The following is a 16,343-nucleotide window of genomic DNA, read 5'->3' as shown; positions in this document are numbered from 1 at the left end:
CATTTAGGTCTTTAATCCATCTTGAGTTAGTTTTTATATAAGGTGTAAGGAAGGGGTCCAGTTTGTTTTCTGCATATGACCAGCCAATTTTCCCAGCACCATTTATTAAATAGAGAATCCTTTCCCCATTTCTTGTTTTTGTCAGGTTTGTCAAAAATCAAATGGTTGTAGATGTGTGGTGTTATTTCTGAGGTCTCTGTTCTGTTCCATGGGTCCACATATCTGTTTTGGTAACAATACCACGTTGTTTTGATTACTGTAGCCTTGTAGTATAGTTTGAAATCAGGTAGTGTGATGCCTGCAGCTTTGTTCTTTTTGCTTAGGATTATCTTGGCTACACGGGCTCTCTTTTGGTTCCATAGGAAATTTAAAGTAGTTTTTTCTAATTCTGAAGAAAGTCAGTGGTAGCTTGATGGGAATAGCGTTGAATCTATAAATTACTTTGGGCAGCATGGCCATTTTCACGATATTGATTCTTCCTGTCTATGAGCATGGAATTTTTTTTTCCGTTTGTTTGTTTGTGTCCTCTCTTATTTCCTTGAGCAGTGGTTTGTAGTTTTCCTTGAAGAGGTCCTTCACATCCCTTGTAAGTTGTACTCTTAGGTATTTTATTCTCTTTGTAGCAGTTGTGAATGGGAGTTCACTCATGATTTGGCTCTCTGCTTGTCTATTATTGGTGTATAGGAAAGCTTGTGATTTTTGCACATTGATTTTGTATCCTGAGACTTTGCTGAAGTTGCTTATCAGCTTAAGGAGTTTTTGGGCTGAGACGATGTGGTTTTCTAAATATACAATCATGTCATCTGTAAACAGAGACAATTTGACTTCCTCTCTTCCTATTTGAATACCCTTTATTTATTTCTTTTGCCTGATTGCCCTGGCGAGAACTTCCAACACTGTGTTGAATAGGAGTGGTGAGAGAGGGCATCCTTGTCTTGTGCCAGTTTTCAAATGGAATGCTTCCAGCTTTTGCCCATTCAGTATGATACTGGCTGTGGGTTTGTCATAAATAGCTCTTATTATTTTGAGATATGTTCCATCAATACCTAATTTATTGAGAGTTTTTAGCATGAAGGGCTGTTGAATTTTGTCAAAGGCCTTTTCTGCATCTATTGAGGTAATCGTGGTTTTTGTCATTGGTTCTGTTTATGTGATGGATTAAGTTTATTGATTTGTGTATGTTGAACCCGCCTTGCATCCCGGGGATGAAGCTGACTTGATCGTGGTGGATAAGCTTTTTGATGTGCTGCTGGATTTGGTTTGCCAGTATTATATTAAGGATTTTCGTATTGATGTTCATCAGGGATACTGGCCTGAAATTTTCTTTTTTTGTTGTGTCTCTGCCAGGTTTTGGTATCAGGATGATGCTGGCTTCATAAAATGAGTTACGGGACTGCCTCTTTTTCTGTTATTTGGAATAGTTTTAGAAGGAATGGTTCTAGCTCCTCTTTGTACCTCTGGTAGAATTTGGCTGTGAATCTGTCTGGTCCTGGGCTTTTTTGGTTGGTAGGCTATTGATTACTGTCTCAACTTCAGAACTTGTTATTGGTCTACTCAGGGATTGGACTTCTTCCTGGTTTAGTCTTGAGAGGGTGTATGTGTCCAGGAATTTATCCATTTCTTCTAGATTTTGTCGTTTATTTGCGTAGAGGTGTTTATACTTTTCTCTGATGGTAGTTTGTATTTCTATGGGAACTGTGGTGATATCCCCTTTATCATTTTTTATTGTGTCTATTTGATTCTTCTCTCTTTTCTTCTTTATTAGTCTAGCTAGCGGCCTATTTGTTAATCTTTTCAAAAAACGAGCTCCTGGATTCATTGATTTTTTTCAAGGGTTTCTTGTGTCTCTATCTCCTTCAGTTCTGCTCTGATCTTAGTTTTTTCTTGTCTTCTGCTAGCTTTTGAATTTGTTTGCTCTTGCTTCTCTAGTTCTTTTAATTGTGATGTTAGGGTGTCAATTTGAGATCTTTCCTGCTTTCTGATGTGGGCATTTAGTGCTATAAACTTCCCTCTTAATACTGCTTTAGCTGTGTCTGACCATATTTTTAAGTTATAGTTGTTTAGAGAGATAGGTTGTAGTCAATTTATTTCATCTTGGCCAGCTAGAGAAATAAAGTGGTTTAATTATTAATATTTCTACTTTTGACTCTCAAAAGTGTCCCAGCTTGGATAGTTCATTACATAATTACACACAGTTTTCTGACTAATTTCGTGAGTCTTAATGTTGATCTTCATGAAACTAATAATAAATTGACACTTAAGAAGAATATTCATGTTTTGGTGTCATGATTTGCTACTCCAGTTCTTATTTATTTGGTACTCTGCTGGTGGTACTCAGGGTATATACTGTTCTTGAATGATTTAGTTAATTGTGATAATACACTTTTTTCCTGAAGACTAGAAAAAAGTGTGCTCTCCCCAAAAGTAATCTGCGTCTCTTAATTTTCTTCCTTTTATAAATTAATTTCCTTGGAAATTAGCATCTTTATACAGAGTGGTCTCTTAAATATTAAATCAGAATGTTCTAACAGAATATTTTCCCCTTATGAGCTATAAGCAATTAAGTATTGCTGTTATAGTACAATTAATTAACATTTTTAAGACATCTGAGTTATGCTAACCCTTCTGTTAGGTTTCTGGGTTTTTTTCAACTTATTTGTGGAGTATATTGTGAATGTCAAGATTAGGGCAGCCAGTGATTTTCTTATTCTGCTGGAAATGTACTTCTCAGGAAAGACAATGATTTAACAACCCCAGTGGTCAAAGTCTTCATCTTACAGATGGGTGTACTGTGTCCCTCAACAGTGCAGGCATGTCATCTAATCCACCTGGTCTTTATTCCTCCCAATGTGTATTAGCTTTGTTTAACTGATTGAGGCATATGAGCCTGTATAAATCATTATTTTACTTAGTAATTTATTTATCTCACTGCTGAATTGAAGGTGATACAGTCTCAAGGTGAAGGATCTTTAGCTTCCTGTTGTTCTCCTTTCATCAAGTTATTCCTTACCCCTATACCCCTCTCACCCTCCCCATTGGATTCATTTGGTTTTCTTTATTTTCCTTTCTTTTCCTCCAATAGTTTAGAATCTATACATTCTGTTTTTATTATTTTAATGGTTTACCTTATATTTTTTACATGAAATAAAAAGTTAGGCCAGGTGTGGTGGCTCATGCCAGTAATCCTGGCACTTTGGGAGGCTGAGGCAGGTGGATCACTTGAGGCCAGGAGTTCGAGACCAGCCTGGCCAACATGGTGAAATCCTGTCTCCACAAAAAAATTACAAACATTACCTGGGTGTGGTGCTACACCCCTGTAATCCCAGCTACTCAGGAGGCTGAGGTAGGAGAATTGCTTGAACCTGGGAGACGGTGGCTGCAGTGGGCTGAGATGGCACCACTGCACTCCATTCTGGGCGACAGAGCAAGACTCTGTCTCAGAAAAAAAAAAAAAAAAAAAAGAAAGAAAGTTAAACATTTCTCCCCTTTTTAGGATACAAGATCCTTAGAAAGTTTACTTTAATTCTGCTTATTCCCTTCAGATTTATCTTTACTATTATCTAGTCTTTTGATTCTTTTTTCCCACCCCCCAAATTAGTTGTCATTACTATTTTATGTGATCAGTGCCTTAAATAGCCACATGCTCACCATTTTTTTTTTTTACTTAATTAGATATACATGTTGGTTGGAAAAATAAATGACCGTAGTAATGGAATGTAAGAAAATAGGCTGGGTGCAGTGGCTCACACCTATAATCCCCACACTTTAAGAGGCCAAGGTGGGTGGATCACCTGAGGTCAAGAGTTCGAGACCAGCCTGGCCAACGTGGTGAAACCCCATCTCCACTGAAAATAGAAAAATTATCCTGGCGTGGTGACACACACCTGTAATCACAGCTGCTAAGGAGGCTGAGGCAGGACAATTGCTTGAACCCAGGAGGCGGAGGCTACAGTGAGCCACTGCACCACTGCCTGCGCTAGAGAGCAAGACTCCGTCTAAAAAAATAATAAATAAATAAAATGTAAGAAAATAAACCAGGAATGCCATATAGCTTAGCAACATGTCTAGAGTAAATGCCACTAGGCCAGGTGCAGTGGCTCATGCCTATAATCTTTGTACTATGGGAGGCTGAGAAGGGAGGATCGCTTGAGCTTAGGAGTTCGAGACCAGTCTGGGCAATATAGCGAGACCTAATCTCTACTAAACATAAAAAAATTAGCTGGGTGTGGTGATGCATGCCTGTGGTCCCAGTTACTCAGTTGGCTGAGGCAGGAGGATCGCTTGATCCCGGGAGATCAAGGCAGCAGTGAGCTGTGATTATACCACTGCCCTCCAACCTGGGTGACAGAGCAGGACCTTGTCTCATAAATAAATAAATAACACTAACAGTGACTGAAACATCATGAAATAGATCTGGTTGTCACTGGTATTTAAGTGTTTTCCTATATCTGGTTATATTAATGTACTTCAATAGACAGTTACGCCTTCACTATGCTTCCAGCCCCAAGAGGATCTACTAGTATGCAACAGAGGAAGAGAAGATACCTGCCTTTAAGGCAGCCTGTACTTTATACATATGTGCACCTTTATGAATACACCATTTAGAAGACCTAATATTGTCTCGTTGATTTAAAACCAAGAATGTTAGTTGTGAATAAAAACATTTTAGAAATATTTTCCGTTCCAGTCACTTTTTTCCTTCTAAGAACAAGTTTCTATTATGAGTCTCCTATGGGCACCCATGGTAGAATAATTTTTTTTGTTGTTTTTTGAGACAGGATCTCACTCTGTCACCTAGGCTGGAGTTGCAGTGGCGTGATCATGGCTCACTGGAGCCTCAACCTCGCAGGCTCAAGTGATCCTCCCAACTCAGCCTCCTGAGGAGCTGGGACTACAGGTGCACACACCACTATGCCCAGCTGATTTTTCTTTTTATTTTTGTAGAGACAGAGTTTTGCCATGTTGCCTAGGCTGGTCTTGAGAATAAGTTCTTATATACTGATTTTTGCTGTATGCTGTTTTATGTTATTTTTATTTTGGCCATTAGCAAAGCAAAAATATATATATTTATATTTAGATATATCATCATTTCTGTAATTTTAAAGTTGACTTTCATTTACCAATGAGCGAATGAACCACTTTTCAAAATGTTCTTACTGTTCACAGCAACTGATGTTTGTTGTGTGTTTCTCTGAGCCAGTACTAAGCTAAGTGTGACACATGGTTTATCTCGTTTAATTCTCTCAAACATCCTGTAAGTTAGGTGCTGTTATTACCCTGATTCTACAAGTGAGTTTATTGAAATTTAGAGAGGCATTGATCAGTTATAGCTGTTCATTTGACATCTCACTTCTTTACCAGCATTGAAACTCAACATAAGATTAAAACATTTCCTTTTTTCTTCCTCACTGCCACCCACCAAGGAAATTGAGATGCCTGGAAAATTGAACCAATTTTCCATGGTACATTCAAGGATTAAAAGACTTCGTGGATTTATAGTTGCTAAAACCTGGAGTGCAGTCCTTATTGAGCCCTGAACAGGTTTTTCATGTAAAATTGCTTACGTGTCAGGTGATTCTGTTTCATTTCTCTTAGGTTATAGAGGAATTGTTCAAGGCTACAACAATGATGGTTCTCTCAAAATGTCCTGAAGATGTTGAACTCTGTCACAAATTCATAGCTCCTGGCCAAAAGGTAATTAGTTTTATGGATAAAGCCCAATACATCTACTGTTTAATGTGTTAATTATACATAATGAATAAAATTATATTTTTAAAATTTTCTTTTTTGTCTTTTTTTTATTAAGGACAGATTAGAACATATGCTAAAAAACAACTTTTTAATGTAAGTAGATGTTATACTTTTTGAACTTTATTCATTCTTTATCACTGTATTTATCACACTATATCATAATTTTTTAAATTTATATCTGCTTATATAGATCCTATATATATAGGATCTATATATAGACACTCCCCAGATCCAGGTAAGACCCATGTTCTAATTATTTTTATAGCTCTTGTGTTTGGTTCATAGTTGATAATCAGTGTTTCATCAATAAATTAATAAATCATAGCAAGATAAAATCTAGTAACTATTAACTATGTAACTATAATTCAAACTTATACTAACTTTAGTCTTCAAAATTTGGCTTGATTAAAAAAACTGTAAAAAACATGCTCAGTGTAGGTTACAGCAAGACAAGAATTCAGGAACAGAAAACTAAGATATTACCACAGCGATCTGCGTGAGAGTTAATGATGATTTGGACTGTGTGTTAGAGTTCTCCAGAGAAACATGACCAACCACGTTTGAGGGCGGGGTGTGTGTGTGGAGATAGAGAGATTGAGAGATTATTCTAAAGAATTGGCTCACGTAATTGTAGAGGCTTGTTGCGTTTAAAGTCTCGGGGTAGGTGGACAAGCTGGAGAGTCAAGGAAGAGTTGCCATTCAAGTCCAAAGGCAGTCTCCTGGCAGAATTCCTTCTTTCTCAGGAGGAGATTAGTCTTTGTCTTAGCAAAAACTTCAACTGATTGGATTTAGCCCACCCACATTATGAAGGGTAATATAATCTGCTTTTTTCAAAGTCCACTGATTTAGACATTAATTACATCCAAAAAACACCTTTATAGAAGCATTCAGAATACTGTTTGACCAAATATCTGGGCACCATGGCCCAGCCAAGTTGACACAAAATTAACCATCACAGACCAGGATGGTGGCAAGAGTTCTCCTATTCCGAATATATTTTAGAGATAGAACAAACAGGATTTACTGAGGGTGAGAGAGAGGAGTTAAGGGTGACTTCAAGGTTTTTTTCTCCTACAGCTGCAAAAATGAAGTTGCTATTAACTGAAATTGGGAAATGCTTAATTGAGAGGAAGGGGTGGTATCAGGAACACAGACATGTTAAGATTGAGATGCTTTTCAGATATCCAGCCATAGATGTTGGATAGGCAACTGAAAGTGTGGGTCTGGAGTTTTATAAGACCGTCTTGGGCATGAGTATATTGATAAAAGTGGTCATTAAGTAGATGAAGAAAGAAGTAATTTGGCCTTCTCAAGGAATCTCTGCTGGTGACAAAACAACCAGGGAAGGATCTTAGTTTTCCAGCTCCTATCTAATGAAAAGATTCAAAATGCAGAAATAATATCCACCATTTGTTGAATATTTACCCAGACAGTGATAAAATTTACATACATCAGTAGCTCATTTTATCTTCACAACTCCAAGTAGTTATTATTCTCATTCTATAGATGGAGAATCCCTGCAAAGAGGTTGAGTAAAAGATGAAATGGTGATTCAAGCTCATGTTCATCTGATTTCAAAGCTCAGACTTTTAACCTGAGATTTTCATATATTTGGGAGGGCACTGGAATTAAGGGTAGAGTGGTTGTAGCTGCCCTACTATCATTACGACTCTTACATGTCACTTAACTCTTGTGCTTTGGAGTCCTTGTCCATAAAATGTTAAGGTTGGAAAACGTCCTCTTGGGCTGTGCCATTTCAATCATTGTCATTGTCACAATCCATTCTGCATACTACAAATCATAGTTGCAGTTTAAATTTGTGGGGAGAGGGACATCAGCAAGATGATGAATAGAAGGTCCCAGCCTTCACCACAGAAAGTCCATTTGGCAACTAGTCACATACAAGAACACCTTTGTGAAAATCCAAAACTTGGGAATGAAATTGAGACACCCAGATGGACCACAGAGCAAAAAGTGCATTAGAAGGGTAGGAGCAATGGTCTCAGTTTGATTGAATCCTCCCTCCCCTAAGTAGGCACAGTACCACACACAGAAGATTCCCCTTGGCACACAGTTAATGCAGTGGAAAAAGAGACAGCTATCCAGTTTCCCCAGCATTCTGTGATGCTTCCTAGGAGGCCCATTCCTGTCTCACAGGGAACCCTGGGGGTAAGGTCTAGACTACCAGGGGTCAAGTAGGAACAAAGGAGTGGGGCAGTGCTCACAGCAACGAGTACACGGATCTTGGTGATAGCTGTGTTCCTGCCAGCAGTAGCACCTGATCAGAGATACCAGCCAGTGGCATAGCCCATTTACAAAGCCTAGCTGGTTGCTGCAGAAGCTCAGTAGGAAGGTCTATCTGGTTTGAGCCCCTACAGGGCAGCCACCCCACCTAGCCTCAGCATCCACCCCCATGCTTTGCTCAGGCAGGCAGACATCACAAATGTTTTACATTTGTGTAAGATACAGATGGCCAATAGGTTTATCAAAAAGTGTCCAACATCACTAATCAATAAAATGCAAATTAAAACCACAGAGATAACCCCTCACACCTGTTAGAATGGCTGTTATCAAAAAGTAGAATGAGACACATTGGCTCATGCCTGTAGTCTCAGCACTTTGGGAGGCTGAGGTGGGAGGATCACTTAAGCCCAGGAGTTCAGGACCACCCTGGCCAACTTAGTGAGACCCTGTCTCTACAAAAAAAATAAATAAATTGGCCAGGTGTGGTGACATGTGCCTGTAGTGCCAGCTACTCAGGAGACCAAGGTGGGAGGATTGCCTAAGCCCAGGAGGTTGAGGCTTCAGTGAGCTATGATCACAGACACTGCTGCACTCCAGCCTGGGAGACAGAACAAGACTTGTCTCAAAAAAAAAAAAAAGTCAAATGATAACAGGTGTTGGCAAAGATGTGGCGCTTGGGAACCCTTTTATAACTGTTAGTGGGAATGTAAATTAGTAGAGCTATTATGGAGGATAGTATGGGAGGTTTCTCAAAAAACTAAAAGTATATTTACCATATGATTCAGCAATCCTACCTCTGGGTACATATCCAGAACTGAAGTCAGTATGTCAAAGAGATATCTGCACTTACATGTTCTTTGCAGCACTATTCATAGTAGCCAAGACATGGAATCAACCTAAGTGTCCATCAGTGGATGACTGGATAAAGTAAATGTGTATATACACAGTGGAATACTATTCAAAGGAAATCTTATTTGTGACAACATGGATCAACCTGGAAGACTTAATGCTAAGTGAAAGAAGCTAGGCACAGAAAGACAAATACTGCACGATTCACTTTGATGTGAAATGTAATCAAGTTAACACTTACAGAAGTAGTGAGTAGAATGGTAGTTACCAGTGGCAGGTGAGGGGTTCTTGAAGGGAATGGAAAGAAATTGACCAAGGGGTACAAAGTTTTAGTTAGACCAGAGGAATAAGTTTTCAGGATTTATTGCATAACAAAGTGACCATAATTAATTGTAATGTATATCTCAAAATTGCTAAAGGAGTAGATTTTAAATCTTCTCACTACAAAAAAAAAAATGAAGCATGTGAGGTGATAGATATGTTAATTACCTTGATATATTCATTCCACAGTGTATAATACCAAAAACACATTGTCTCCGGTAAATACATAAAATATTTGTCAATTAAAAATTCAAACATTTTTAAATAAATGTATATGTGTGATTATTTGATTGGTGTCTACTACCTCTGTGATGTCAGAGGCTGTGTTTAAATTGCTTACTCTTATACCCCCAGGACTTAGCCCAGTGCCTTTAACAGACACTCAGTAAATACTGAGTAATTGAGTGGACAAACAAATGACTTGAGTAACTGTGGTTGTAAAGGTATTCTTTAGGCTGGATCCTCTCCTGAGGTTTCTTATTGGCTCATATCACTATTTATTTCAGTCACTGAGGGTAGTGAACCATAATTCAGAGAACCTGGATTCTAATCCTGGCCCTACCATTTACTAGCCATTAATGAGTAAATTAATATTTTTAAACAAATATTTATTGACTGACTAATATGAGTTAGGCACTTTGCTAGTTCTTGAGAATAATGAAAACAAACATTGATTTATTTATTTATAGAGTTGAAAATCTAGAGAAAAAGATGAACAGTTAAATATTTATATGAATAATGTAATTATGACTATGAACTTGATTAATAGTGAATCTTTAACTTTTCTGAACTTCCTCATCTATAAAAAATACTCTGTCTTATGTTGTTGAAAGGATTTAATGACGATACTGTTAAAAGCAATATGTCAGACTAGGTAATTTGAAAACACTCTTGCTACAAAACATGTAAAAATAATACTTAAAATATTATAAGATTCTTTTAAATACATTGTTGAATTCACTAGAAAGTAGAAGTTCCAGGTGCTAGAAATGAAGAAGGAACCAAACACCAGAGTGATCTGGACAGTTGGTGTGATGCTGAGGATTCTCAGGGTGTAGGGTAGGGAAGCTGGAGGGCGATTTTCCAGTTTTTGAAACCAGAGATTTTAACAGCAATGAGATGACATGAGAATAGACATAGCAGAATGAATTAGAATCAAGATATCCCCTGAAATGCACGCACAGATATACACACAAAGCTAGAACTGGTCAAAGACTACACCCTTAATGAAAGGGCCAGTTAGAAAATAAGCAGACAAACAGAAAATTGAGCTAGCCAGCATGGAGAATTTACAAAGAAGTGTAGAAGTATATCTGCTTTAGCCTGGGCTTAAGGATAGAGACAAAACAGAAATAGTCTCCATTGAGGATTTGCAGCCACAGTTGGCCCTTAAGTGAGCCTAGAGTTTGAATTTCTGTTTCCTGTGTAGTTCAAGAATCTTCATGCCAGGGCATTAAAATAAAAACTTGTCTTCAGTTGGTGATAATGCTGGAGTAGCTATAGAAATCAATATAAAACGAATCTTGCAGTTTGTACCCTCAACCCAAGTGGCATGATATTCTCAAAACAAACTACTGAAGATAATCTCACACTCCAAATACACAGGAAAATACCTACCATGAGCAAGAACAGCAGACAAAACAAACTGCGTTAGATTCCCAAGAAGTTCAAAGAACAGTAATGACAGTAGATTGATAAAATAGTATCTTCACATAGTTGAAAGAAAATACCTGTTACCTTAGAACTGAAATACTGGGCAGCAATAACTTGTAAAACTGGAGAGGCACGTTGATAGTTGAAGTGTTAGTCCTTTTGTTGTTTGAAAGGAAGAGAGAGAAACTGGTGAACTTTAGACTTTTTGTCTTTAAGAGACAGGACCTTGCTCTGTTTTCCAGGCTGGAAGGCAGTGGTGTGATCATAGCTCACTGCAGCCTTGAACTCCTGGGCTCAAGCGATCCTCCTGCCTCAGCCTCCCAAGTAACTGAGACAACTGGTGCAGGCCACCACACCCGGCTGCTTTAGACTGTTAAGTCAGATATGCATGTTAAAATGTGCAGGGTAGCCACTAAAAGCATAATGAGATGGTGCTGGTCTGATGACAGTGATTATTAAGTCAACAACATCACAGGTATCAAGTTGTGAAACAGATTGTGTGGTGGTGCCCTCTCTACCACCTTGGCATCACCTTTCTGCTGTTTCATGCCTTTTAAGGCATTGGCGCCGAAATTTCTGAAAATAGCGGTGTGGCTGAATCTACTATTGAGTTAATCCTAAAAACAGTAAAGAGAAAAGAAAAAACAGGGAGATGGCAAAAGAGAAACGTGTCCTTTATGCAGACTGCGCTGTTAATTATTGAATCTGTATAGATACCACGTGACTTGTATTCTTGAGTAGATTTCAGTGTATTTTTTACTACCTGTTACAATTATTTTATATGAAAATGTGCTGTTTCAGCAACTCATGTAGTAATGGAATTTAGCCTTTATGCAGAAATTGTATTCAGTTTATTTTACATTTCCTTTATATTGTTATGGTTCTGAAAATGTAGCGTACTTACCTTTTTTATTTGCTCTTCATTTATCTTTCTGTGTGAATTTGAGGCAAAGGATGACAATAATTATCTTTGTAGTTTAGCAATTTTACTCTAACAGCTTCAGAATAATGAATTTTCTTTATTCAGCAATGAAAAATGTGAAATATGAAGGTAGTTTGATGCTGTACCATTCTCTATCACAGTGTTTTTTCCTCCTTTCCTCAAAGTACTTTGGAAACAGTTTCTGGAAAGGAGAAGAGATATTATTTTCTATACATATCAAGAAAAATACTTAATAGAGAGAGTCGATAGAAGCCATTAAGGATATCAAATGTCAGAACCGTAATTTGAAGAACTTGAAAGTTCTGCCTCTAATGAAGGTATTGGGGAGTGGAGTGGAAGACGTGGAATAATAAGAGATATTTAGACATGAGAGTCATTTCTTAATAATGAAACAGTAACATACCAATGGTACAAAATCTTACTGCTTATTATTTTGACTGCTCTCATATTTCTCAGTGTGATTGGTAGATCATACCAAGTAATTGATATAATAGAACAACAGAATGCCTAAGCAGAAAAGAACTTTATACAAGATAGTTCAGTCTCCTTATTTTACAAGTGCAAATACTTAATTTTTAAATGTTTGTATAATACATTACAAAAATTAATAACATGCTTTCACTATGTTGAAGTGACTTACATAGCTAGTAGTAGAATCAGATGAAGTGGTAGAATCAGTTGAAGAGCCCATTTTCTTTTGTTTTGATGGAACATATGAAACTCTTAAGTGTTTTAGGCATTATCTTAGCCATTAAAAGCTTATACTCTGGAGTCAGCAGATCAAGATTTACTATTTACTTATATGAGTAACCTTTGGAAAGTTATTGGTGCTCTCTAACCTGCTTCCCTTCTGTAAAATGCTAATTTTAAAATCGTTATTACTGCTACTACCAACACCACTACCACCACCATTATTACCTTAGAAATTACCTATTATTGTTACTAGATTTTAATTTGAATAGATTCTTAGGAAAAAACCTATCTTTCAAAACATAGCTTTAGGGGCTTCATTGTACTGTATGACACAATACAACCCTTTCTGGTTAGTTGTTATGGATATGAACTTCATTTTTGCTTCAGAGAATAAGTTTGTGCTGGATAAATTATTTTTTGAGCTCAAGGTCTTTCAGAAAGTTTGTAGATTTTTTTGTTAAAAAAAAAAAAAAATCCAAAATACTGATGCAGTATTTTACCTGTAGTTTACAAGCAAACTGACACTTTCATGTTACCGGTGGTTATAAATTGATATAAAAGGGGGCAATATCTTTGGCAAAACCTTTCAGAAAATATAAAAATTGCAAATTTTCATCTAATAATTCCACTTTTGCATGTGAAAAATTAGTGTATAATAACTATTTGTAATATTAAATAGGTATATATAGACATGTTTTATAATAGCAAAAGATTAGAACGTGAAATATCAGGTCACTGGTTAAACTAACTAATTATGACACATCCACAAAATGGAATATTATGTAATACAAAAAGTGAAGAATGTCTTCATATACACACAGATCTGCAAGGTATATTAGTAAAATTAGGTGTGAAGGACTGTGTATGTTATGTATCACATCTGTAAAAAAGGAAGATTGTGTATTATTTACATACCTGTATAAATAAAATCCTCTAGAGGGATGTTCACAATACCAATAACAGTGATTGTGTGAAAGGAAAGGAACTAGGTGTCTCTGGAACCACAATGGAAGGGAGATGTATACTCTTATACATCTTGATTTTTTTTAAAACTATGTAGACAAGTTACCTATTCACATAGTTAAATTAAAACAAATACTTGCTTTGACTTACTTTAGGCATGAGGGTGTCTCATGGAGGGAATCAATATTTTCCTACATAGTCTTATAATGCTTAGAATATATTACCAGGCCCTTACTGTGACCTGAAAGAGTCCATTCTTCCTCTTGTTCAGTATTCTCTAGTCACGCTGACTGCCCTTTTTGTTCTGTGAACAAGCCAAACTGTTTCTCACTTCAGGTCCTTGTACTTGCTGTTCCTTTTGCCTGGAATACTCCTCCCAAGATACTTCTTTGGTTCATTTCCTTACTCGGTGCACGCTTCTGTTCAAATGTCACAAACTTAGGCCTTTCTTGACCATCATATCTAAAATGGCACCCTAAACCCCCTCTGTCTTCTTATTCCACTTTATTTTTCTTCATAGCACAAATAGCTACCTGTTTATTTATCTGTCTACTCTCTCCTCACCTGCATCTCTCGCTCTCTCTCTGACACACAACGCGTGCACGCACATTGTCTCCATGAAGGCTGAGCTTTATTTTTATCTCCAGTGCCTAGAATTGTGTGTAGTGCCTAGTAGGTGCCAAGTATATGTCTGTTGGATAAATAAATGAATTAATGGTGAATTTTAGGAAAAAGTCTTTTGCTGTTGTAGTCTCAGTATTTCATACCTTTTATTAGGGCATTGGCATATCATGGATTCAGAGAATAATCTTTACTTGCTTAAGTGACTAGCTTCGCTGTGTATATTGGAAGTAGATGAGGAGTGAGGTTATTGAATGGTTACTTGTCTTCAGGCAGATCAGACTTTCATAGGATTAGATCAGCCTTAATTCCTGATTATTCATGACCTCACAGTGTGATATAGGAGTAGGCTTTTTCTGGTTTTAAAATGAACTAGTTAACAGCAGCCCCATTGTATTGACTTTTCTCTGCTTGTATCCTGTTTTCCTCCAGCATTTCTTATACTGAAGCAGTGGAGATCTTAAAGCAAGCATCCCAGAACTTCACCTTTACCCCAGAGGTAGTATTTTGTGTGTATGTATATGTGTGTGTGTGTGTGTGTGTGTGTGTGTGTGTGTGTGTGTGTGTGTGTGTGAAAATGCTTCCTTCTTGTCTTTAGCTTACTCTATTAAGAATCTTTCAAAATCATCTTAATTCTCTTATTAGCAAAATATGGCATTTGCTCATTTGTACACAGACTTAAGATTTTGTTTGATGTTTGCTCAATCTTGTTGAGATACTTAAAACGGAATTAATTTAGAATAAAAATAAATTGTATCATTTGGAATAGCAGTGACTAAAGGGTTATAAAGGAGTCTCCCATGTTCAGGAAAATGAAAATTCTAAAAAAGAAAGATAATCATAGACTATTACTGTAGAGGCCAGGTGTTGGGGCTCACACCTATAATTCCAGCACTTTGGGAGGCCAAAGTAGGCAGATTGCTTGAGCCCCAAAGTTCAAGACCAGCCTGGGCAATACAGTGAGACCCTGTCTCTACCCAAAAAAAAAAAAAAAAAAAAAAAAAAGTGAATTTTTTAAAAAAGAATATTACTGTAGAAGTCAACTAGTTCTGTGTTTTCCAAATATTCTGAATGACATTAAAAGATGACCAGGCCGGGCGCGGTGACTCACACCTGTAATCCCAGCACTTTGGGAGGCTGAGGCGGGTGGATCACAAGGTCAGGAGATCGAGACCATCCTGGCTAACATGGTGAAACCCCGTCTCTACTAAAAATACAAAAAATGCGCTGGGCGAGGTGGCGGGCGCCTGTAGTCCCAGCTACTCGGGAGGCTGAGGCAGGAGAATGGCGTGAACCCCGGGGGGCAGAGTCTGCAGTGAGCAGAGATGACACCACTGCATTCCAGCCTCGGCGACAGCGAGACTCCATCTCAAAAAAAAAAAATAAAAATAAAAAGATGACCAACGAAAGAAATTATATTATCAAATAAGTTTAGGCAACATAACTAAACAGGTTTGTTTTTTTCTTTCTTTTTTTTTTTTTTTTTTTTTTTTTTTTTTTCAGATTTAGTGCTTGCAGAAACAGGTTTGTTTTTCAGTTGAACTTTACAGAGCCTTTTAGTTTGTGAGCCACTCTGGAAAACACTGGGGTTTTTTTGTTTTCTTTTGCTTTTAAAGAACTTTATATTTAAGAGATGGAGGTCTTGTTATGATGCCTGAGCTCATCTTGAACTCCTGGGCTCAAGAGGTCCCCCACTTTAGCCTCCCAAGTAACTGGGACTAGAGGAGCATGCCTCAGTACCCAGCCAAGAATTCTTTTTTTTTTTTTTCCCCCCAATAATTACTTGATAAACAAAGATTGTATAGGCCGGGTGTGATAGTTCACACCTGTAATCGGAACACTTTAAGAGGCCAAGGTAGGACTATTGCTTGAGCCCAGGAGTTTAAAATTGCAGTGAGCCATGATCGACTACAGCCCTCCAGCCTAGGTGACAGAGAAAGACCTTGTCTCTAAGAACAACAACAAAAGAAGATTGTATATATTCAGGGTATACGACATGATGATTTGATACATGTATACATTGTGTAATAGATTATCATAGTCAAATTAGTTAACACATCTGTCTCTACCCACACTGTACATTAGATCCCCAGAACTTGTTCATCTTATAACTGAAAGTGTATACACTTTGACAAATATCACCTCATTTGCCCCATTCCCAGACCCCTGACAACCACTGTACAACTCTCTCTTTCTGTGAAGGAACTCCTTTGTTTATTTTTTATTTATTTATTTATTTATTTATTGAAAGACAGGATCTCTCTGTGTTGCCGAGGCTGGAGTGCAGTGGTGCAAACATGGCTCA

At 37.5% G+C, this 16,343-nt stretch overlaps 1 protein-coding gene across 5 annotated transcripts in view; it reads left to right on the top strand.

Annotated features, from left to right (window-relative positions):
- Nucleotides 1-16,343, top strand: part of NARS2 (asparaginyl-tRNA synthetase 2, mitochondrial) — a 144,220-nt gene that overhangs the window by 96,051 nt on the left and 31,826 nt on the right. For all 5 annotated transcript variants that reach the window (XM_054439408.2, XM_054439412.2, XM_054439411.2 and 2 more), the window contains 3 exons: nt 5,596-5,694; nt 5,807-5,844; nt 14,471-14,537. In XM_054439408.2, coding sequence (XP_054295383.2) covers nt 5,596-5,694; nt 5,807-5,844; nt 14,471-14,537 — 204 coding nt within the window. The remainder of the gene's footprint in view (nt 1-5,595; nt 5,695-5,806; nt 5,845-14,470; nt 14,538-16,343) is intronic.

The sequence above is a fragment of the Pongo pygmaeus genome, chromosome 9 (assembly GCF_028885625.2).
Source record: "Pongo pygmaeus isolate AG05252 chromosome 9, NHGRI_mPonPyg2-v2.0_pri, whole genome shotgun sequence".
Classification (NCBI taxonomy): domain Eukaryota; kingdom Metazoa; phylum Chordata; class Mammalia; order Primates; family Hominidae; genus Pongo; species Pongo pygmaeus.
This window is presented reverse-complemented; position numbering and strand designations above follow the sequence as displayed.